The sequence below is a fragment of the Chiloscyllium plagiosum genome, chromosome 27 (genome assembly GCF_004010195.1).
Source record: "Chiloscyllium plagiosum isolate BGI_BamShark_2017 chromosome 27, ASM401019v2, whole genome shotgun sequence".
Taxonomy (NCBI): domain Eukaryota; kingdom Metazoa; phylum Chordata; class Chondrichthyes; order Orectolobiformes; family Hemiscylliidae; genus Chiloscyllium; species Chiloscyllium plagiosum.
This window is the reverse complement of record NC_057736.1, coordinates 42,773,702-42,798,014: the sequence shown is the minus strand read 5'-3', so window position 1 is coordinate 42,798,014 and position 24,313 is coordinate 42,773,702. Positions and strand designations below refer to the sequence as shown.

General features: G+C 41.9%; 1 protein-coding gene across 1 annotated transcript in view; it reads right to left on the bottom strand.

Annotated features, from left to right (window-relative positions):
• oscp1b (organic solute carrier partner 1b) overlaps positions 1 to 14,701 on the bottom strand; it is a 43,340-nt gene extending 28,639 nt beyond the window's left edge. The window contains exons 1-4 of the mRNA XM_043717938.1: positions 14,547 to 14,701; positions 13,934 to 14,101; positions 7,192 to 7,272; positions 5,506 to 5,609 (exon numbers count right to left, since the gene is read on the bottom strand). Of these exons, the coding sequence (XP_043573873.1) occupies positions 5,506 to 5,609; positions 7,192 to 7,272; positions 13,934 to 14,101; positions 14,547 to 14,699 (506 nt within the window). The 5' untranslated portion in view covers positions 14,700 to 14,701. The remainder of the gene's footprint in view (positions 1 to 5,505; positions 5,610 to 7,191; positions 7,273 to 13,933; positions 14,102 to 14,546) is intronic.
• Positions 14,702 to 24,313: the final 9,612 nt, after the last annotated feature.

Sequence of the window (24,313 nt, the reverse complement as noted above, 5' to 3'; positions counted from 1 at the left end):
CTGTGTATAGCAACCCGGTGGGCCCACTCTACCCATACCTGGCCTGGTCCGGACTCCAACTTTAATATTTTGGGGAGCTATTGCTCCAAAGAAACTGCCAGCTGGCCTTCCTCTTCCCGTTCGGGAAGGCCCAGCAACCGAATATTTTTCAACGACCCCGATTGTCGAGGTGGTCAATGTGCTCCTTTAAGGTCCAGACTCACTGTTCGAGAGCCCAGACCCCACCCACAGCCAATTCAGCGGCAGTCTCCGAGGTCCCAGCCTTTAGCTCCACCCCTCCAACGCGATGTTCGAGCTTTTCAATTTCTCGGTCGTGCTTTTGCAGCTCGACCGAGAGCGACTCCTACCTGCTCCTGGACTCTTCAATAAAGGCATCGATCCTCTCCTGCAGCTTGTTAATTACGGAGATCAGGCTCACCTCCGCAGGTAAAACCCCCCCAGGCGGATACGGACATCTCTGCTGCTGCTGGAGGGGGTGGGGGCAGGGTCCCTGCCTGTTGCGAGCTGTGGGCATTTTTACCTTTAGTCATTTTAAGCACAGCACCAAACTGTTCAAGTTTGGTGCAAAATGACTAAATATGCTGGGTAAGAGTTATTTTAAATGGTTTGGCAGGTGTGTTGGAGGTGGGTACCCCAATTTGCCTAAGTCTTGGGCAGAGTACTACAGACTCAGACTTGCTGGGTCACCGCCATCTTGAATCCCCCGACTTGAAACTTTTAACCTTTGCCAATTAGTTCAGGTCACTGGTGCAAATAAGAACCAGTAAGGATATTAAAATGATACCTGCAACAATGTCCCATCATCCTGACATAACCCTTTTGATTAGTATTTGCAGTGTCGCAAGTTGCAGCTCATTCTTGCATGGCTTGTTATTCACTGCTGGGACGTGGGCTTTGCTGGCTGGCAAGAATTTAATACTCATCCCTAGTTGCCCTTGAGAAGGTGGGGGTGAGCTGCCTTCTTGAACCTCTGCAGTCCATGCACTGCAGGTTGACCCACAATGCCCTTAGGAAGGGAATTCCAGGATTTTGACGCAGTGACAGTGATGGTACAGTGATATATTTCCAGTGAGGATGATGACTGATCTGCAGGGGAACTTGCAGCTGGTGGTGTTCCCATGTATCTGATTGCAGATTTGAAAGGTACTATCTAAGGATCTTTGGTGAATTTCTGCAGTGCCTCTTGTAGATAGCACACTCTGCTGCCATTGAGCGTCGCTGGTGGAAGGATAAATGCTTGTGGATGTGGTCTCAATCAAGGGGGCTGCTTCGCTCTGGATGGTGTCAAGCTTCTCAAGTGTTGTTGAAGCTGCAGTGATCCAGGCAAGTGGGGAGTATTCCATCACACTCCTGACTTGCGCCTTATTGATGGTGGACAGACTTTGGGGAGTCAGGAGGTGAGTTACTGCAGGATACCTCCCTCTGACCTGCTCTTGTAGCCATTGCATTTGTGTGGGAAGTCCAGTTGAGTTTCTGGCCAATGGTAATCCCTAGAATGTTGATAGTGGAGGATTCAGTAATGGTAACACCATTCAATGTTAAGGGGTAATTTTTAGATTATCTGTTACTGGAGATGGTCATTGCCTGGCATTTGTGTGGCATGAATGTTACTTGCTGCTTGTCAACCTAAGCCTGGCTACTGTACACATTTTGTTGTATTTGAATATGAATGGCTTCAGTATATGAGGAGTCATGAATGGTGCTAAACATTGCATAATCATCATTGAATATCCCCACATCTGATCTTGTGATGGAGGGAAGGTCATTGATGAAGCAGCTGAAGATGGTTGGGCCTCGAACACTACCCTGAGGAACTCCTGAGATGACTGGCCTCCAACAACCATGACCATCTTCCTACGTGCCACGTGTGACTCCATCCACCGGAGAGTTCGCCACTTGATACCCATTGATTCCAGTTTTGCTAGGGCTCCTTGATGCCACACACTCACTTCATCTCTGGAATTCAGTGTTTTTGTCCATGTTTGAATCAAGGCTATAAGAAGGACAGGAGCAGAGTGGCCCTGGCAGAACCCAAACTGGTCAGCATTGAGCAAGTTATTGCTGAGTAGGTGTGGCTTGATAGCACTGATAATGACGTCATTTATCATTTTACTGACATTCGAGAGTAGACTGTGACTGTCATGAGGAGTTTTGTTACAGGCTTTTTGGAAGTTTAAATGTATACATCACAAGGACCAATTGGCATTAATCACCTCAATAAAGTACAAGTAATTGGTCAGGCAGGATCTTCCCCTTCTAATCAATCTTGGCTGCTTACCATGCTATCATCATACACACAGTCATCGAGTTGTTCTTGATAACTCCATAAGATATAGGACCAGAAGTAGGCCTTCCAGGCCATCAAGTCTGCTCTGCCATTCATCGAGATCATGATTGATATGATAATCCTCAAATCAATTTTCCTGCCTGTTCCCCATAACCCTTGATTACTTTACTGATTAAATATGTCAGAGCCTTTAATATACTTAACAAAACAGCCCCAACAGTCTTCCACTGTGAAAAACATACAGATTCACCATTCTCAGAGCAGAAATTCCTCTTCATCTGTCTTAAATGGGCATATTTTTATTCTGAGATTATTCCCTCTGGTCCTACCCTGCCACAAGGGGAAACAATCTCTCTCTAAGTATCTTGAACATTTCAATAAGGTTACCTCTCATTTTTCTAAACTCCAATGACTAGAGGCCCAACCTACTCAACATCTCCTAAGACAATCCTCTTTCAAACCTGGGATCAGCCTAGTGACCCTTCTCTGGACCCTTTTCCAATGCCAGTATATCACTCGTTGGATAAGATGACCAAAACTGCTCACAGTATTTCAGGTGCAGTCTGACAAGTGCCTTGCGCAGTTTTAGCAAGATGTTTATACACCACTCTCTTTGAAGTAAAGGCCAACAGTCCATTTGTCTTCCATGTTACTCACTGAACTTGGATGCTAGTTTTTTGTGAATCATGCATGAGCAATCTGAAAGTCTCTGTTCTGTAGCTTTCTGAAATCTTTCTCCATTCAAACATTTGGCTCCTCTATTTTTCCTGCCAAAGTACATATCATGTTTTTCCCACATTGTATTCCAGCTCGCTTAACCTGCCAAATCCCTCTGCAGACTGAATCTTCCTCACTACACTCCTTCCCACCTATTTTTGTATCATCTGCAAATTTGGAACCGCACATTCGTTTTCCTCAACCAAGTCATTAATGTGTTGTAAATCACTGTGGCCTTAGCACTGATTCCTGAGGCATTCCACCCAGTTACTGGTTGCCATCCTGAAAATGTCTCTCTTATCCCAGCTCTATTATTTAGCCAATATTCCATCTATCAAAGCTCCTTAGATGCTGCCTGAACTGCTGTGCTCTTCCAGCACCACTAATCCAGAATCTGGTTTCCAGCATCTGCAGTCATTGTTTTTACCTTGTTGATTTTAACCCTACTGCGAATCCTCTTGCAAGGATGCCTGCCTTGAAGAAGTTTTTCTCCTCTCTCTACAAGAATCTCAGGGAGTCCCTCTCCCACTGCAACTCCCAGGTCATTTCCTCTTCCCTGAAGCTCTTACTCTGCTACTCTCTCCCCACCCCACCCTCCTCTAGCTTATCTCTCACTGCCTTTATTCCTGATGAAGGGCTTTTGCCCGAAACGTCGATTTCGAAGCTCCTTAGATGCTGCCTGAACTGCTGTGCTCTTCCAGCACCACTAATCCAGAATATTCCATCTATGCTATCTCAAGCAGTCTAATGTATGATACCTTATCAAACCCCTTCTAAAAATCCAAATATATTACATCCAGTGCTTCCGTTTTAACATACTTAGAGTGAGTAAATTTGTCAGGGATAATTTCCACCTCATAAAGCCATGCTGACTCTGCTTGATTATATGATATATTTCTAAGTGCTCTGCTATTACATTCTTTATAATAGACTTTCCCATAAACAAATATTAAGATAACTGGCCCATAGTTAACTTGTTTTCACCTTTTTTAAAATAGAATAGCATTCCAATCTCCTGGAACTACATTATTTTATGCACATACTGGGAAGAATGGTATCAATACAAGTGAGATAAATGCTTGGAATGAGCTTTGGTGTATGATGGGGGAAACAAAATCATTAATTTAGACAATAGACAATAGGTGCAGGAGTAGGCCATTCTGCCCTTCGAGCCAGCACCACCATTCATTATGATCATGGCTGATCATTCTCAATCAGTATCCTGTTCCTGCCTTATCCCCAGAACCCTTGATTCCACTATCCTTAAGAGCTCTATCCAACTCTTTCTTGAACGTATCCAGAGATTTCGCCTCCACAGCCTTCTGAGGCAGAGCATTCCATACACCCACCAATCTCTGGGTGAAGAAGTTTCTCCTCAACTCTGTTCTAAGTGGCCTACTCCTTATTTTTAAACTGTGTCCTCTGGTTCAGGACTCACCCATCAGCAGAAACATGCTTCCTGCCTCCAGAGTGTCCAATCCTTTAATAATCTTATAAATCTCAATCAGATCTCCTGTCAGCCTTCTAAACTCAAACCTATACAAGCCCAGCCGCTCCAATCTTTCAGCGTGAGATAGTCATTCCGGGAATTGACCTCGTGAACCTACACTGCACTCCCTCAATAACCAGAATGTCTTTCCTCAAATTTGGGACCAAAACTGCACATAATATTCCAGGTGTGGTCTCACCAGGGAGCTGCAGAAGGACCTCTTTGCTTCTACACTCAATTCCTCTTGTTATGAAGGCCAGCATGCTATTAGCCTTCTTCACTATCTGCTGTACCTGCATGATTGCTTTCATTGACTGGTGTACAAGAACACCTAGATCTCGTTGTACTGCCTCTTTACCTAACTTGACTCCATTTAGGTAGTAACCTGCCTTCCTGTTCTTGCCACCAAAGTGGATAACCACACATTTATCCACATTAAACTGCATTTGCCATGCATCGTCCACTCACCTAGCCTGTCCAGGTCACCCTGTATTCTCCTAACATCCTCCTCACATTTCATCCTGCCACCCAGCTTTGTGTCATCAGCAAATTTGCTAATATTACTTTTAATACCTTCATCTATATAGAAGATTAGTCAAGCATGATTTCCCCTTCATAAATCCATGCTGACTCTGACCTATCCTGTTACTGCTATTTGAGGACAACTTCAATGGTATGGTAGGGAAATACAAATTCCCTTTCATGGATGGTTAAGCATAGGGTGGACCATCAGTGGCCTTTTGATGTTTTATATCTGCTGCACAGAAAGATGACTAAACAACACTCAAAAAGAAAACATACTCCTCTGTGGCCATGGAAATACGTGCCAGGATCTAAATAGTGGGATTTATGGAGGAGCAAGGAACAATAAATCATAAACAATTGAACCAAATTGTCTTCTTTCTACCACAGTGAAGATCAAAATTAAATTGGTGAGAGTGTGCACAGGGGATCACGAATGGAAAAATTACAATGAGCATAGAGTTTATAGAAGGAAGACGATGTAACTTACTTGATCAATCCAGGGATCTCTGTTCCCCAAGGAACAGGTCCAGAAATTGGCAGCACAAATCGTCCATTGGAATTCTGAACTTTATCTTTCAGAAAGATGGACACCTGTGGAGAAAGCATTTATCGCCATTATTGACGGTGCCATAATGCACAATATATACAGCACTAAGTCAGCCAACTCGACAATGAATCTATCATGAAAATAAAACTATGAACTGCAGATGTGCTGGAAATCGGAAATAAAAATAGAAATTGCTGGAGAAACTCAGCAGATCTGGCAGCAATTGTGGTGAGCAGGCAGAGTCAACTTTTCGGGTCCAGTGACCCTTTGTCCATTCTGTTCTGAAGAAGAGTCATTGGACCCGATACATTGGCTCTGCTTTCTCTCCACTGATGCTGTCAGACCTGCTGAGTGTCTCCAGTAATTTCTGCTTTTGTTCAATCTGTATTTGTGCTCCACTCGAAAATCTTCCCATCCTTCTGCCTTTAAATGTATCATTGTAGCCCTATAATCCCTCCTTCCTCATATTTGCCTAGGTTCCCTTGAAATTCATCTGTTAATTCCCAAACGGATAACATAGTCTCAGATGCTCACAAAGACAACAGACCAATAATGAAGCATGGTAACACTAAGCATATAACTATTAATGTCAGCAAATGATAGGTCAACACGTAACACATCATATAAATATAAACGTCTGCAATGAGAATCCCAGGTTCTGTGTGAGCAGGGTGCAGTAGGCTGCTAAATCAGCATCCACCTTCACCAGTGCTGCTTTCAGAAGCCACTCAAGAATCTTTTGATATAATTAAGCAAATGCATAACTACAGCACAGAACATCTGATTAGAACTGCCACAGATAATGTCCAACACTAGTAATTCGATTAGATACATCACATTGCTTCGACAATGTTGGGAAGTGTGGTCATGGAGGAGGGATTAATGTCACTTCATGTCTTCTGACCTTATCTGCTGTTTCTTGGGAATGGCTAATTTATAATAGGCACTTCAGCCACTCCACACAGTGGCATGTTCCACATTCTCACCACTCTTCAGGTGATGAAACTGCATTGGAATTCCATATTGGACTTTTAAAAAATTCATTCCTAGCATATGGGCATCAGTGGCTGGCCAGCATTTATTGGCCATTCCTAATTGCCTCCGAGGAGATGTGGTGAACTTCCACACTTAGTGTGCCGTATGTAGACCCAGAATGCTATTAGGAATGGAATTCCAGGATTTCAACCCACCAATGCTGCAGGAACAGCAATATATTTCCAAGTCAGGATAGTGAGTGGCTTGAGTGAGCAGGTCAGAGGCTAGCAACACTATGGTGAGAAACTCACTTCCTGACTCCCTTAAACCTTGTCCACGACTTACACAACATAAGTCAGAAGTGCAATGGAAATTCCCCACTTGCCTGGATGGGTGCAGCTCCAACAACACTCAAGAAGCTCGACACCATCCAGGACAAAACAGCCTGCATGACTGGCACCGCACCCTCCACCAATGACAGTCAATAGCAGCAGTATGTAATATTATGAAGATACACTGCAGAAATTCACCAAATATCTTTGCCTGCACAGTAAATATTTTGCAACACAACTGTGAAACTGTGGGCTCAGTAAGTTCTATCTGTTATGTGCTTGATGGATCACAGACCTTGAAGGGACCTGGTACACTTACTCGGATATGAAGATCCTGAAAGAAAACCAGCAGGGTTTGTCTGATGAGTTGAAACTCTCCTGCAGGTAGGCAGCTGTATGTCTGTTAATCAGAGAAAGGCAAAAAGACATGTATTACATTCCAAATCAGAAACATGCAATCTGTTTCACAGCACTAAACACAGTTGACTAGATGCCCCACCAAGTGCAGGGCTATCATTCGGTGTAAGTGCCCAAGTCAGAATTTATACAGTTCCTCCAAAGGCCTAGTATAGAGATGTTCATCAGCTGGTAATCTTTGATGGCTCCTATTATCTTTGCATGCTTGTGCTATCTTGATATTCCTTTTAATTGAAGAGTTCCTTACGTTTTCCACATTTGAACAGTAGAAAACAACTTCCCTTTCATTGCTGCAAAATAGCATCTTGCTGACTGATCGACATTAACCTTGAAGAGGACAATATTTATCTGTTTTTCAAGTTCAGAAATTTGAAGAGCTGAGGCTACAGTTTCCAAGTTTGCAAGCATTCATGGGAGATAGATGTGAGGAGAATGATTGCAGGGGGAGTGGGGAGTGGGGTGGGGGCAGGGGTTTCTGTCTGGCAGCTCACATCTTTTGTATGAAGAAACAGTATGTTGGTGAGAATTGGGGTCATGCATTTCTGTGGGAGCTTATGTCAGTGGACAAAGTCCAATCACAATCTCATCCCAACTCTGATGCACTTGTCACCAGCAAAATCATACACACACATCCAGCACAGTCTTTCCTCTTGTTATGGCTACAACTTTCACTTTCAATTCCAAGAGTCACATTTGGAGTTTGAAATACAACCAGTTTGGCTATTCATTGTCAGCTTGGACTACAACAAGTCCCATTAAGTACTACTCACCTCTGCGAAAATCACAAATCCAGGATCTCACAAACAGAACCCCCACGAGTTTTCTCCACTACACCATCTCTTTAAACCTTTTACCCTACCCTCCATCTCCTACGACACACCTATACATTGGAGATGGTCATTACCTTTCACCTCTGTTATAGTAGTGTAACTTGGCACTTAACAGCACAAACCTGAACGTTGTCCCTGTTTGTATGGTCATAGATTGTTCCGCTATCAAAGGAGTTGCAAATATCATATAAAACTCAGCAAACATAAGACCAGAAGATATAGGAGCAGAATTGGACAATTCAGCCCATCAAGTCTGCTCCACCATTCACTCATGGCTGATATGTTTCTCAACCCCATTCTCCTGCCTTCTCCCAAAACTATTGATCCCATTATGGAATAAGAACCTGTCTCTGTCTCCAGCTTAGACACTCAATGACTTGGTTTCCACAGCCTTCTGCGGCAATAAATTCCACAGAATCACCACCTTCTTGCTGAAAAATTCTTTCTAATCTCAGTTCTAAAGGGTCATCCCTTCAGTCTGAGGGTCCTAGTCTCTCCTATTAGTACCAAGCATCTTGGTATTCTGTCTTTTTCAATCGGATGCCCCCCTCATCCTTCCAATCTCCATCCAGTACAGAACCAGAGTCCTCAACCATTCCTAATATAATAAGCTCTTCATTCCCAGGATCGTTGTTGTGAACTGCCTCTGGACTCCATTCACGGCACATCCTTCCTCAGGTAGAGCCCAAAACTGCTCACAATATTCCAAGTGTGGTCTGACGTGACCCTTTTCTGCTACAGTACTTCTCTGCTGTTGTATTCTAGCCCTCGTGAAATGAATGCTAATATTGCACTTGCCTTCCTATCTGCCAACTGAACCAGCATTTTAACCTTAAGCAGTAAAGGGATCCCTCTGTGCTTCAGATTTCTGAAGCTGCTCCCCATTTAGAAAACAGTCTATGCCTCTATTCTTCCTAATGTTGTGCATAACCTCACACTTTCCCACACTCTATTACACCTGCCACTTCTTTGCCCACTCTCCAACTCCTTCTGCAGCCTCCCCACCTCCTCAATACTATCTGTCCCTCCACCTATCTTTGTATCATCTGCAAACTTAGCAACAATGTCCTTAGTTCCTTTGTCCAGATTGTTAATTTGTAATATGAATGAGTGTGGTCTAAATCTTCTATCCATGCTAATACCTGCCAACACTATGGATTATCATCTTATTCAGCAGCCTCTGTACAGCACTTTGCCAAAGGCCTTCTAGAAATCCAAATAGATCACATCCAATGGCTCTCCTTTGTCAAATTTGCTTGTTACCTCCTCAAAGAAGTCTAACAGATGGATCAGGCATGATCTCCCTTTGATGAAGCTGTGCCAACACAGCCCTATTTCACTATGGATTTCCAATTACTCCACAAAATCATCCTTCATAATGAACTATTCTCCACTTCTGGTTTTACAAAGGAAGATCACTGATGAAACCAATGATAGCCAGGCTGAGGACACGATCTTGAGGAACTCCAGATGAATGACCTCCAAAACTCTCAAACATTTTCCTTTGTGCTTGGTACAATTCAAACCATTGGAGAGTCTTCCTCAGATTACCATTGACTTCAGTTTTCTCAGGGCTCTCTGATGCCACACTTGGTCAAATGTTGAATTAGAAACTGAAAGAACTGCAGATGCTATAAATCAAAAACAAAAAAGAAGTTGCTGGAAAAGCTCAGCAGGTCTGGCAGCATTTGTGAGGAGAAATCAGAGTTAATGTTTTGGGTCTGGTGACCCTTCCTCAGAACTGTGCTGAGTAAAGGTCACTGGACCCGAAACTTTAACTCTGATTTCTCTGAACAGATGCTGCCAGACCTGCTGAACTTTTCCAGCAACTTCTGTTTTTGTTGGTCAAATGTTGCCTGATTTCAAGGGCAGATATTCTCACTTCCCCTCTGGAACTTAACTTTTCTTTCTATGTTTGGAAAAACGATGTAGTGCAATCTGAGATGAGTGGCAGATAAACAGAATTCAAATTATTGCTGAGTATGTGCTGCTCAAGAACGCTGTCAGCAACACCATTCATTAATTTTCTGATGAACCAAAGTAAATTAATAAGATAGGTATGGATGAATTGGATTATTTGATTTGAATGATTTATTGTCACTTGCATTTTACAGTGAAAATACAGTGAAAAGCTTCAACTGTCGCCACAATCCCAGTGCCATTTTGAATAGTTTTAGAATAAAAAGATATAACTGAAAGAGAATCTATCTTCCCCTCCGCTGCCTCCACCGTGAATCCTGAGCTGGCTCATCAACACCACCTGTGCCTCCACCGCCAGGCCTCCACGCCACTACCTGCACCGGATGCAGCAATGTGAGAGTCACCACACTTTAGGCACCATCTCTTTGGTACTGGTCTGACCTCATCGATACCACTGCAAGGTCCCGTGCTGAACTACATTCGCCCCAAAACCAGGAGTCCCTGCTCCGCTGCCGCCACCTCGTCAATAAACAAGAATCCCTGCCGCGACCGCAACCAGGAGTCACTGGGGGTTCTGCTCCACTCTAGGCCAGGCCAGGCTAGGACGCCACTGCCTTGCCACGAGTTCCGCTCCAGCCACCCTCCTCTGAAATGTCACTGCCGTCGCCCTGAACACTGAGAGGGTGTCCTTGCTGCTTCTGCCTCTAATCGCTCAGAGGAGTCACGTCCATTACTGCTGAATACCAATAGGCTGCCGCCAGTCTGTGCACGACCTGCTCTCGTTGCCATGCCGATGCTTCTGATTAACCTACTACTAAAGCCTTTAAAGAAAAGAAAACCGAACGAGAAAATGAAAAGGACAAAAAAGAACAGAAGCAAAAAAAAGAAGCAAGCAGACGGGTGCGGACGAATCACAGGCTCAAGAGCCCGCATGCAGCCATGCCACTCCGCCATCATCTTGATTAAGTCCTGTATTTGAGGATTAATACTACTACACTTTGGGGATAGAACACACTTGGGCAATTTTCAACATGCCCAAGTAGTTGCCATTGTTGCAGCTGAAACAGAACAGTCTGATTCATGGCATAGCTTGTCCTGAACTGCAAGTCTTCAACATTCGGCTGGGATATTATCAGAGTGCATAACCCTTGCTGTATCCAATGTAATCAGCTGCTTATTGGTCTCACATAGAGAAAATCAAATTGGCCCAAGACTGGCATCTGTGATGGTGGAGACCTCAGGAAGTGGTTGAAACCAGGTCATCCCTTTGTACTTCTGGTTGAAGATGATTGTCAATACTTTAGACTCATTTTTAGCACTGATATTCTGGTTTACCCCATCCATGAGGATCGGAATGATTGTCAAAGCTCATTCTCCAGTTAGCAGTTTAGCTGTTGACCCCAAACACAACTGGATACGACAGGAATGTAGAGGTTTGACCTGGTCTATTTTTGTGGAACTGCTTAGCCGTCGATAATGTGCCACTTCTGCTGTTTAGTATGTTTGTAGTCCTGTGTTTTTGTACCTTCAGCAGGTTGGGAACATATTTTTAGTTATGCCTAGTCCTGCCTCTGCATTGCCAGCAGCTTAATGGTAATAGTAGAGTGAGGGATGTGCCAGGCTATGAGGTTACAGATAGTGGTCAAATGCAATTATGCTGCTGTTGACAGCTCACAGTGCCTTATGGAAACCCAATTTTGAGTTGTTAGATAGATTCTGAATCTATCCAATATAGTATAGCGCCACACAACATGACATTGAGTGTCCTCATTACCAAAACTAGACTTTTGTCTCAAGACGGACTATGCAGTGGTTACTCCTACCAACAATGACATGGTCAAAAATCACACAACACCAGGTTATAGTCCAACAGGTTTACTTGGAAGCACTAGCTTTTGAAGCACTGCGTCTTCGTCAGATGGTTGTGAAACAGAACCATAAGACACACAATTTATAGCAAAAGATTACAGTGCTACAATGATACATTAAACAAACCTAGATTGTTAAGTCTTTCATCTTTTAGAATGGATTTGCTGGCTTTGGTTCTTTAATATGTAGATTGCAGAATTTCTTTTACGTTCTATTCTTAAAATAATTTAAGGTTTTATAACAAAAGGTGACATCTCAGCACAGACAATGCCTTAAAGGTGTGAGTCAGACCAGTTCTAATTCCAAAGTGGAGTTTACAAATATTATATGGATTCACTGCCTGCACTGACTGCTTGCAGGTTCTGCATTTTTTGAGCAAAATAGAAAGTATCTGCAAATATAATTCGACAAATACAAATTCACCCCATAAACCTATATGTGTGCGCACGTGCAGGAGCGAAAGACAGAGTGAGTGTGTTCTTCGCATCCTGCAACACATTATCGATGAGATGAACACCTCACCAAGGGATCCTCCCTTCATCTCCACTTCTTGCCTTTAAACAACCACCAAACTTTAAACAGATCACTGTTCGCAGCAATCTGCCCAGCCTTCAGGACAACAACCACAACACCGTACAACCCTGTCATGGCAACCACTGCAAGACTTGTCAGAGTATTGACATGGATACCACCAGTACACGTGGGGACACCACCATCATATAGACAGCAGGTACTCATGTGACTCATTCTATGGTGTCTATCTCATACGCTGCAGGCAAGGATGCCCCGAGGCATGGTACTTTGGTGAGACCAAGCAGATGCTCATGACAATGGATGAATGGACACTGCACAACAATCAACAGACAGTGGTGTTCCCTCCCAGTCAGGGAACACTTCAGCGGTAAAGAATATTCGGCCTTGGACCTTCGGGTGACCAACCTCCAAGGCGGACCTCGGGACAGGCAACAATGCAGAGTGGCAGAGGCTGATAGCCATGAGGATGGCCTCAACCTTGGGTCATGTCACACACACACACACACACACACACACACACACACACACATGGAAACACACTCTGATGTGTACTCACATTCATGCACACTTTGTAAATTCCACTTTGGAAACAGAACCAGTCTGCCTCAAGATTAGTCTGACTCACACCTTTAAAGCATTGTCTGAGCTGAGATGTCACCTTTTGTTATAAAAGCTTAAATTATCTTGAGAATGTGATTTAAAAAATGTTTTGGGATTTACATATTAAAGGACTGAAACCAGCAAATCCATTCTAAAAGGTGAAAGATTTAACAATCTAGATTTGTTCAATGTATCATTGTATCACTGTAATCTTTTGCCATAAATTGTGTCTTATTGTCCTGCTTCACAACCATCTGATGAAGACACAGCGCTTCGAAAGCTAGTGCTTCCAAATAAACCTGTTGGATTACAGCCTGATGTTGTGTGATTTTTAATTTTGTCCATCCCAGTCCAACATGGATATGGACAGATGTATCTGCAACAGGTCGGTTAGTCAGATTTAGGTCAAGTAGCATTTTCGCTCTTGCTGGGTTGCTCATTGCTTTGCCTTACCCTCTAAGATTCCCTCCTTGTTTCAATGCAAAATTTGCATATTTTGCTAACTTCTCTTTTAATTCTCTGCATGGCCTCACGATTTTGTGTTAAACCTATTCCCACAGAACTACTGATCACCCAACTTGCTTTAATGGTCCCTGACAACCAATTTTGTGAACTTTCCTTTCTGCTCAGTTCCTGGGTCCCTCCCTTCCTGCTCTCATTACCCATCTCCTCAAAATAATTCGATCCTTGACCATTTTTCCAAAGCTTTTGCATGTTGTCAAGTAACCTGTCCAGAAACAGTCCTCCCCACCATCTGTCTCCGTAATTCCTGATAGGTGGTTCACATAATGACCCTTGCAGCCAATATGACGTGACGTATTCAATTCGCATGCCTGGGCCAACACTGGCCTCAGCCACACCGACTTCGAATCAAGTGAAGATAAAACCCACCTCGATCAGCTGTCGGAATATCTCATCTACCTGGTTGAGAATGCTTGGCGAGTCACGAATAAATTCCTTAACTGCATCCATATGATTGAATGTGACCAATAAGATGTCTTTGGGCCTTGGACAGAGCAGTACTTGGTACTTGAATGCCATTGTCATCAGGTCATAGAGCTGGAGATTATAGAGAAACAAAGCTCAGATACTTACTGCACATTAAATTACATGAACAATATTCTTTTCTGGAAACAAGTATCACCTTGGAATTATTTTATTCTTTTCCCACCCCTTCAGCTATGGACACTTGGTATTGGCGATCAACGGCATCATCCATATCTTTTTGTGAAGGGTGAAGTAGGGCTAGTATTTGAGCTAGCATTGTGAATTTTCATCGATTGCACAGTTGAGGGCCTGACAGATTATCCCTGTTTTTTCCTATAGCAATATTTAATACTCAGGTGTCAAAAAGAATGAACAGTGATTGCTCCCAACAGCTTTGTCTGATCAATGTTGTTAGAGGAGACTAGAAACCATTTGTATTTATATATGTTATAACCAAAATACTCCCATATTTCTCCAAGGATTAAATATTGCAATTATATTGAACTGATCCATTCACCTTGTCCATGCTGGCCTGATTAAGTCTCATAATGGAGGCATGAGCCAGCCGATCAAACACTGTTCTTAGGGCTTTCTTGGAATACAGTTCTTGGGATTTGAACAATTCCTCCATGAACTTCTTATTAAACATAGTGCTGATAATGTCATTCATTACTAAGAAAAAAGAGAAAGAGTTACATATAATTTAATGAATAATTCATCAGAATCCTTTATATTGATGTACTAGATAGAGGAACTGCCCAAGGTAGAACTCAATCACATGTATCTAGAACTAAGACCACAAATGTAATCCTGAATCAGTCCTGAGTTAATTGAGCTGGGCTCAGGTTGACAGTAGGGGTTTGCCCAGTATAGTTAACCTGATTACAATATTTGACTTGATAAAAAAAGGTGCATGTGATAGGAACAAGAACAGCTAGTGGAGGAAAACTATGAATCTACACAACAGTCATCACTTTACCAAAGTGCAGTGATTGGAACCGGGGGAACTTGTCGACTACAAGATCCTTGATTGGGGTTGTTAACTTGGGCTGACCAATATAAACAAGGGCGAGGGGCAGCACGGTGGCTCAGTGGTTAGCACTGCTGCCTCACAGCACCAGAGTCCCAGGTTCGATTCCAGCCTCGGACGACTGCCTGTGTGGAGTTTGCACATTCTCCCTGTGTCTGCATGGGTTTTGCTCCAGTTTCCTCCCACAGTCCAAAGATGTGCAGGCCAGGTGAATTGGCCATGCTAAATTGCCCGTAGTGTTAGGTGCATCAGTCAGAGGGAAATGGGTCTGGGTGGGTTACTGTTCGGAAGGCCAGTGTGGACTGGTTGGGCGAAGGGCCTGTTTCCACACTGTAGGGAATCTAATCTAATCAAAAACAATAAATAAATAAATAAACAGGGGAGACTCTGCCTTATGAGTGGATTCTGCCTAATGCGGTTTGTACTTTTTTTTACTGTGTATGCACTGTATCTTGTTGTGTAGGTTCTGATTGAACCGTGTTTCCATTGTGTTTTGTGCATCTCTGGGATGAGTTATTTTTGCTGGGGGTGCTGGTGTGTGGGTTTCCTTTTATGCCCTGTTTTCCAGCTGTTTGCAATGTGTTTTTTAGAGGATTGCTAAGTGGTTTGCTTTATTGCTTCTGTGTATTGCTTTTCCTGCTGGTTTTGGGGGGACTTGAGATATCTGTTGTTGGGACCCTTTTTTTGTAGTTTTTTTGTAACTGTTAATTGTTAGTGTATCACGTGTTTGTAAATTTGTATAACGTTGAATTAAAAAAACCGGGAAGCAGGCGAACTGATGGCCTAGTGGTATTAGCCTGAGACAATTTATCCAGAAACTCAGCTAATGTTCTCTGGACACAGATTTGAACCCCACTATCGCAAATAGTTGAAGGTGAATTAAATGCTTTGAAAAAAATATGTAATTAACAATCTGCAAATGAGTATTAAACAATTGCTAACGTTAAAAAACTATATAAACAGAGGATAGGGACCCTCTTGGGGCATAGAGGTAGTGTCCCTAGCCCTGAACCAAGGAGCCCAGGTTTAAGTCCCATCTGCCTCACAGGTGTGTAATAACATTTCTGAACAGGTTGATTTGGAAAATTAGGGTCTGTTAAATAAATTATAAATAGGGAATTTAGAATCTCCTCAGTTCAGGGGGCTGAGCTGGCTGGCCGCAGCCAATGTACTGTGCACAAGTAAATAAAGCGGACTTGGTGACAAGATACCAGCCTCTATGCAGTTATTTCACAAAGGAAGGAAATAAATTGGAGAAATGAATGAACACTTAAAAGGAGGTGAGGAGGAACAGTACAGTGACACAGTCTTGGAGCTCAGGCAGAATTCACATTCACATCTACCATTACAGGTTTGAGAATGTGTTGAGCTGCTATCCTTGCAGGCCTTTAAGGGAGTTTGGTGACCAGAAAAATAACCAAAATGCTGTACCCACAGGTTGTGTACAGTAGACCAAACAGAGGGTTGGAAGTATATTACCTGCCAGGAAATATGTGCGAGACTAGCATAAGCAAGACATAAAACCTCCCTCACACTTATTACAGTTTTTTTCAGGAAATGTCAAAACAATATCATAAGAGCCACACTTTCTGTTTTAGTCTCCTGCGGCTCACATGATGCATTTTGTTTTGGTAGTTCAGGTTTTACCTAGACACAGAGTCTTTGATCAATGTTAGGTTTGGGTCACTTATGATGACTTCTGTGTCGTGCTGCACTCAACCTGGTGAGATACCAACCTTTGCAAATTGCGGGGGGGTCAAGTGGATACAAACATGCACAAAAATTCAAAAAGCTTGCTTATCCACCCTTTTTTGATCCTACCATTATGGAAAAGAGAAACAAAACTGTTATTCGCAGACTGTATTAATATCAAACCAAGTATACATTATTACAGATGCTGGAAATCTTAAACAAAAATAGAAAATTTAAATACTCAGCAGGTCAAGAGGGAGCTGCAGCAACAGAATTTTCAGGTTGACTATGTTTCATTGGGATCTGGAAGATATTGGCGCAGGACATCAGTTACCAGGAGCTGAAAGATCGAATCATTCTCAAAGGCAGCCATGGGCCATAGAGCACTGAGGGCATACACACTCTGATGTCAGCAGCCCATAAGGTCCAGTGGTCGAGAGTGCTTGCAGGGGTGGGTGAGCAGGATGTTAATTGCATTTAAAATTTCATTTTAAACACATTTTGAGGCCTCTCCAGCATAGCTTCTGCTGTAATCACTTTCAACCCAAGTTTGACCCATATTAACACTGTCAGTATCCTGGAGTAAATATCTATTTAAATGCAGGACCTTCGCTGTTTCTTCCATTCCCTTCTTAAAAAATCTCTATTTAAAGGGAATGGACTGTCCACCATTATCTATTGCAAGGCCACTGAATTTGACTGCCACCTTGATTGAAATTCTTCACACCTCATTCCCTGTGAGGACTAAATTCCATTTTCCAATTTCTCTTTAAGTATTCTGAGAATGCCACTTTCAACAATTATGCTTCCAAAATATCTTCCCTTTTGCTCAACTAATGATTCCTGTCCACTGCTGTTGATGGGTCTCTCCTCCATTTTTTGCATTTCCACGTCACCCATATCAACCCACAATTAACTTGAAGCCACAACACACAAGGAGACCATTAATTTCTTAAATCAGTGTTTCAATTGGTAAAACACAGCAGGCATAATTAAGCAAAAGCTTTTTCAAAATGAATTCTACTGCCATTTTGATTGAAATTCTTCACACTTCATTCCCTGTGAGATCACAAATAATTTACTTCTATCAAGCATGCACAAAGATAGAATTTTTAAATCCGGTTACTACTCATTTACTGCATCTCCAATCTTGATGGTGGATTTAAATTTAACAATGAATCCAGTGTTCATTACTACAGCATTGCATGACAGGCTTTCCTCGAACGTGAACTCCTGAGCAACTGTTACTTTAAGCTAGAGATTCCACATTCTGTTTGACTCTGAATATAGTATACTGGAAATCACACCCCACTATTCCACGAGTTGCCACACACGACTGATTTAAGCTCTACGATAAAAGAAACTCACACCAGGTTTCACCAATAAATTGTAAAATAAAAAAATTATAACAAACTTATCTACAGAACTGACAAGACCAAGAATATTGTGAATGAAAAATAGGCATAAATTCTGCACTTGAGCCTAATCCAAAAGAGATTGAATGGGGTGACGTTTTCAGTTCCTTTTCGGTTTTTGACAATTATATCACATTATTGTTAACCATGACCATCCTCAATTTGCTAATCAATTGGACCTGGCTCTTGTTTTGACTTAGCAGTCATTTTTGCAAATGATTTGAGTGACATGCACAATCAATGCACAAACTGATTTTGGACAGTTACTTCCTTTTCCCCCAAACAAATGGGGTGTCAGTGTGAATCCCTGAAGTATAAAATCCAGTGCCAGGAAAACAACACGCAGTGGCACTCTCTCTACAAGTTGTAAAAAGAAAACTAATAATCCAAACATCCATTCTCCGGCTTACACTTTCAAGTAAAATGTGTAGTTTTTGCAATTCATTTGTAAAGAATTCATTGTATCAATGATTTCAACAACTCCTAGATCCTGTTAAATGAGTATTCTTTTGCTGATCCATTTAAAAATGTCATCTCCTTTTGTAGGCTCCCTCCTCAGAGCCCCACACAGCCTGCTCAAAACCCGACCCCTTCCTGCAACCTCCCCTCTTTCTCCATCCCTTCCTTCTAACCTTCACCTTTGTACTGTTGCCTTCTCGACCACCACCATTTGCCCTCCTTGAGACAGTTACTGTAACAGTGCAACCACCGTTCCCTAAGGCAGACAGCTGCACTGACAAAGAGCAGCTCCTAGCTCCCCATCACAGCCTTGACAAGAGGTTGTCCCCTCACCAGCCTCCCAGAGAGGGCTAAAGGCAGGTTGGATTCTATTGCCAACTGTCTCACTGCTGACAAAATTTTCCTAACTGCTCACTGTCCCTCCAATTACAGGATGTTTCTTTCCAGCATTTAATGTTCATATAGGTTCATAATGATCCATAATGGAACCAGCAAATGGAAAACAATCAGCCAATGACTGGTGGTACAGCCACTCTCCAATATTGTCCATTTTACTAGGGGGGAAGAGGAGGAAGGTAAGAGGGTGGATTTTTAAAATTAATTTGTGAGATGTGGGCGTTGCTGGCTGGCCAGGATTTTATTGACCATCCCTAGTTGCCCTTGAGAAGGTATTGGTGAGTTGTCTCCATGAACCACTGCAGTCCATCTGCTGTGGGTTGACCCACAATGCCATTAGGAAATGAATTTTCTGACTGGTCAGTCTGGCGATTGAATTTTCAAAGGTGTTTTGAGGATTACAGGGGTGAATTTGCCTGTTTGCCAAAGTGTAATTATATTGATGCTGTGCAGTACACAACAGATCATAAAGAATCTTAACATGTACTTGCTGAACCCTAAGACTCTTATCCCAGCAGCTGCTGACACATTGTTTAAGTATATTAATGACTTGCTTTATCACATTTCTTATAGCTGTAGAACTTTCATCATGTTCATACTGTTCACATTTGTGAAATATATATCAAAGAAATAGCTCAATAACCTCCCATTGCTTTGTGTTGCTGGTTAAGTTCATAAGACATGGGGCAGATTTAGGCCATTTGGCCCATTGTGTCTGCTCCGCCATTCGACCATGGCTGATATGCTTCTCACTCCCATTTTCCTGCCTTCTCCTCATTACTCTTCAACACATTACCAATTAAAAATCTGTCTAACTCCTCCTTAAATTTACTCACTATCCCAGCATCCACAGCACTTTGGGGTACTGAATTCCACAGGTTCACAACCTTTTGGGAGAAGCAGTTTTTCCTCAACTCTGTTTTAAATTTGCTACCCCTTATCCTAAGACTATGACCTCTAACCCTAGAATGCCCTACAAGAGGAAGCATTCGCACCACGTATATTTTATCCATACCTGTTATCATCTTAAAAACCTCAATTTGATCTGCCCTCATTCTTCAAAATTCCAGAGAGTATAGGCTTAAACAGTTCAATCTCTCTTCATACAACAAACCCCTCATCTCTGGGATCAATCTAGTGAATGTTCTCTGAACTGCCTCCAATGCCACTACATCTTTCCTCAAATAAGGGGACCAAAACTGTGCATTATACTCCAGGTGCGGTCTCACCAATGCCTTGTATCGTTGCAACGATACTTCTTTACCTTTATATTCTATTGCCTTTGCTATAAAAACCAACATTACTTTCACTTTCTTTATTATCTGCTGTACCTACATGTTAGCTTTCTGTGACTCATGAACAAGGACACACAGATCCCTCTGTACTCTGAAGTCTCTCAACTTTTAGATAATAGCTCTCCTTCCCATTTGTCTGACTAAAATGCATGACCTTGCTGTTATCCATATTAAAACCCATCTGCCACATTTTGGCCCACTCTCCTAAGCTATCTATATCCATTTGTAGGGATCTTATTTCCTCACTGGAATTCACCATCCACCTATTTTATGTCATCTGCAAATTTGGATACAGAGCCTTCTATTCCTGTATCCAAGTCGTTAATGCATCTTGAAAATAGCTGGAGTCCAAGGAACCCTGGGGCATCACACTAGTTACTTATGGCCATCCAGAAAAAAAAACATTTACTCCAACTCTCTGTCTTCTGCCCATCAGCCAGTCACTTATCCAAGCTAATAAATTATTCCTAATCCCATTTGATCCAACCTTGTGAATTAACTTTTTGTGCAGCACCTTATCAAAAGCCTTCTGGGAGTTCAGATACATTACATCTACAGGATCCCCATTAACTATTTTGCTTATTACATCATCAAAGAACTTTAGCAAATTAGTCAAACATGATTTGCCCTTCATAAAACAATGCTGACTCTGATGGATAGTGATTTGACTTTCCAAATGTCCTGATATTGCTTCCTTGATGATTGATTCCAACACTTTCCCACCAACAGATGTTAAACTTGCCACATATTGCCTCCCTCCCTTTTTGAATAAGGTGTTACATTAGCATGCTTCCAATTCACTGGAACTTTTCCCGTGACAAGAGAATTTTGGACTATTGTCACCAATGGATTCACTATCACTGCCACCACTTCTTTTAATACCATTGGATGTGGGCCATCAGGCCCAGGGGACTTGTCTGCCCTCAATCCTAATAGTTTGCTGAGTACCTTTTCCCTTTTGATGTTGATTGTTCTACTTTCTACCCTTTCTATAACCTCTACACTTTTTAAATAAAATTTAAGGTTTTATAAAAGTGACAGAATTATGTTTGCAGATACATTCTATTTTGCTCAAAAAACACACAATCTGCAGGCATCAATCCATGTAATATTTTGTAAATTCCACTTTGGAATAGAACCAGCCTGACTCAAGTTTGGGATACAGACAGACTCTGACCTCTCAACATTAATGCATTGCCTGAGCTGAGATGTCACTTTTTAAAAATAAAATCTTAAGTTATCTCAAGAATGTGACTTAAAAGAAGTTCTGGAATTTACATATTAATGAACCGACATCTGCAACCCATTCCAAAAGATGAAAGACGTAAGAACAATCTAGGTTTATTCAATATATCATTTCAGTTGCATGACACTGTAATCTTTTGCAATAAATTCTGTGTCTTATGGTCCTGCTCCACAACCACCCGATGAAGGATCAGCACTCCTAAAGCTAATGCTTCCAAATAAACCTGCTGGACTATAACCTGGTGTTGTCTGATTTTTAACTTGGTTGTTGAATCTCATTGTTGATTTTTCACTTTGTTCAAAATATGTGGGGCAATGCTGACAAACCAGCATTAATTACCTAAACCAAATTGCATTTGAGCAGGTGGAGGTAAGCTGCCTTCTGGAATCACTGCCATAACTTTGTTGTTATGGCGAATATTTCCAGGACTTTTGTTCGGGCAGATTGAAGAAATGGTGACGTAGTTTCAAGTCAGGATGGCATACAACTTGTGTCCATCTGCTTACACTTTGTTCTTCTAAATTTATTTTAAATTCATTTAGGGATGTAGGATGAGCCTGCATTTATTGCCCTTCCCCAAGTAGAGGTCACAGGTTTAGAGGATTTTGTAGATGGTACGCATTGTTGCTAATGTTGGAGGAAGTGAATTTTTAAGGTAATAGATAATGTTGATCATGTGCATTGCTTTGTCTGGAATAGGGTTGAGCTTTAAGTGTTCTTGGAGTTGCACTTAACCAGACAAATGGACAACATTTTATCACAGTCCCATCTTGTGTCTTGTAGATGGTGGGCAGGATTTGAGGATATAGGAGGTGATTTACTTGCCAAAGAATTTCCCTTGGAGGGAGGACAAGGTAGATTTACAAAAATGATACCTGGACTTCAAGGGTTAAGTCTATAGGAATTAGGTAGAGGAAATTTGAGGCTGAAGATTCAATTGTTGAAATACATGTGAGAACCAGAGACAGTCAAAGAGCTGTACAGCACAGAAAGAGATCTTTCGGTCCAACTCGCCCATGCAGACAAGTTTATCTTAAATTAATCTAGTCCTATTTGCCAGCATTTGGTCCATATGCCTCTAAAGCCTTCCATTCACATACCCATCCAGATGCCTCTTAAATGTTGTCATTGTACCCACCTTCACCACTTCCTCTGACAGCTCGTTCGACACACACACCACCCTCCACATGAAAAAGTTACTCCTCAGGCCTTTTTAAACTCTTTCCCCTCACCTTAAATTTATGGCTTCAAGTTTAGGACTCCCCCATTCTGGCAAAAAGACCTTGGCTATTTACCCTTTCCATGCCCCTCACAATGTCTAGGACTAGGAATTAAATCCTGTGAAGAGAATTTAAGGCATTGGGGTGAAAATGAAAATACAGAGTATCAAGATCATCTTTGGATTGTTACCAAAGCCATGCACCAATTGGCATAGGATTGTGCAGCTTAAACTTAACACTCAAAAGAGTAATTGAATCCCTGCAGTGTAGAAACAGGCCATTCAACACACCAAGTTCACACCAACCCTTCAAAGAGCATCCCACCCTGTTACCCTATCCTCACATTTCCCATGGCTAATCCACCTAGCCTGAATATTCCTGGACGTTATGGGCAATTTTAGCATGGCCAATCCACCTAACCCACGTATCTTTTGACTGTTAGAGGAAACCCATGCAGACATAGGAAGAATGTGCAAACTTCACACAGACAGTTGCCCAAGGCTGGAATCAAACCTGGGTCCCTGGAGTTGTGAGTCAGCAGTGCAAACCACTGAGCCACCAAGTCACACACAAGAGAACTATGAGGACACTAATTAATAATTGGCAATGATGGATTTGGAGACCTTATCTAATGGGTTGATAGTGGATAAGCAGTGGTTCGTATTTAAAGTTTGCATGCATGGATTACAACAATTATTAATTCCTGTCTGGCACAAAATTAAGAGGAAAGGTGCTTCAACAACGGGTAACAAAAGAAATTAAGGATATACATAGATATAAAGAAGCAAAATTGCCAGAAAAAATAGTAAGCCTGAAGGTTTGAGGCATTTTGGAATTCAGATTTGAAAGCGGATAAAAAAAATTGATCAAGCGGGAAATAGAAGTATGAGAATAAAATTGTTAGAAACATAGAAAATGATTATAAATATTTCTATAAATATGAGAAGATAAATGGATTAGTAAAGATAAATGTAGATCCTTCACAATGAGAAACCCATAAACTTATAATGGGGAACAAAGAAACAGCAGAAGATTGTATATAAACTTTGGGGTTTGTGCCTTCACAAAAGAAGCTACATATAACCTCCTAGAAATGTTACAGAAGCAAGGGTAAACTGAGATGGCAGAATTGAAGGAAATCAGTACTAGTAAAAAACTGATGCCGGGGAAATGAAAGGGGCTAAAGGTTGACAGATTCCCAAGGGCCTAATAATCTACATTCCAAAGGGAGTGGTCCTGGAAATATCTGATGCATTGGTGGTCATCTTGCAAAATTCTGAGACTCTGGAGTAGTTCTTATAGATTGGAGGGTGGTAAATGTAACTAGGAGGGATAGAAAAAAAACATAATTACCAACCAGTAAGCTGAACTTTAGTAGTGGGAAAATGCTAGAGACTATTATAGAAGATGTGAAAGCAGAACATTTGGAAAGCATTGATGGGATTGAACAAATAGGAGAAAGTGAGGACTGCAGATGCTGGAGACCAGAGTTGAAAAGTGTGGTGCTGGGTGGGTGGGGGGGGGATTTGGG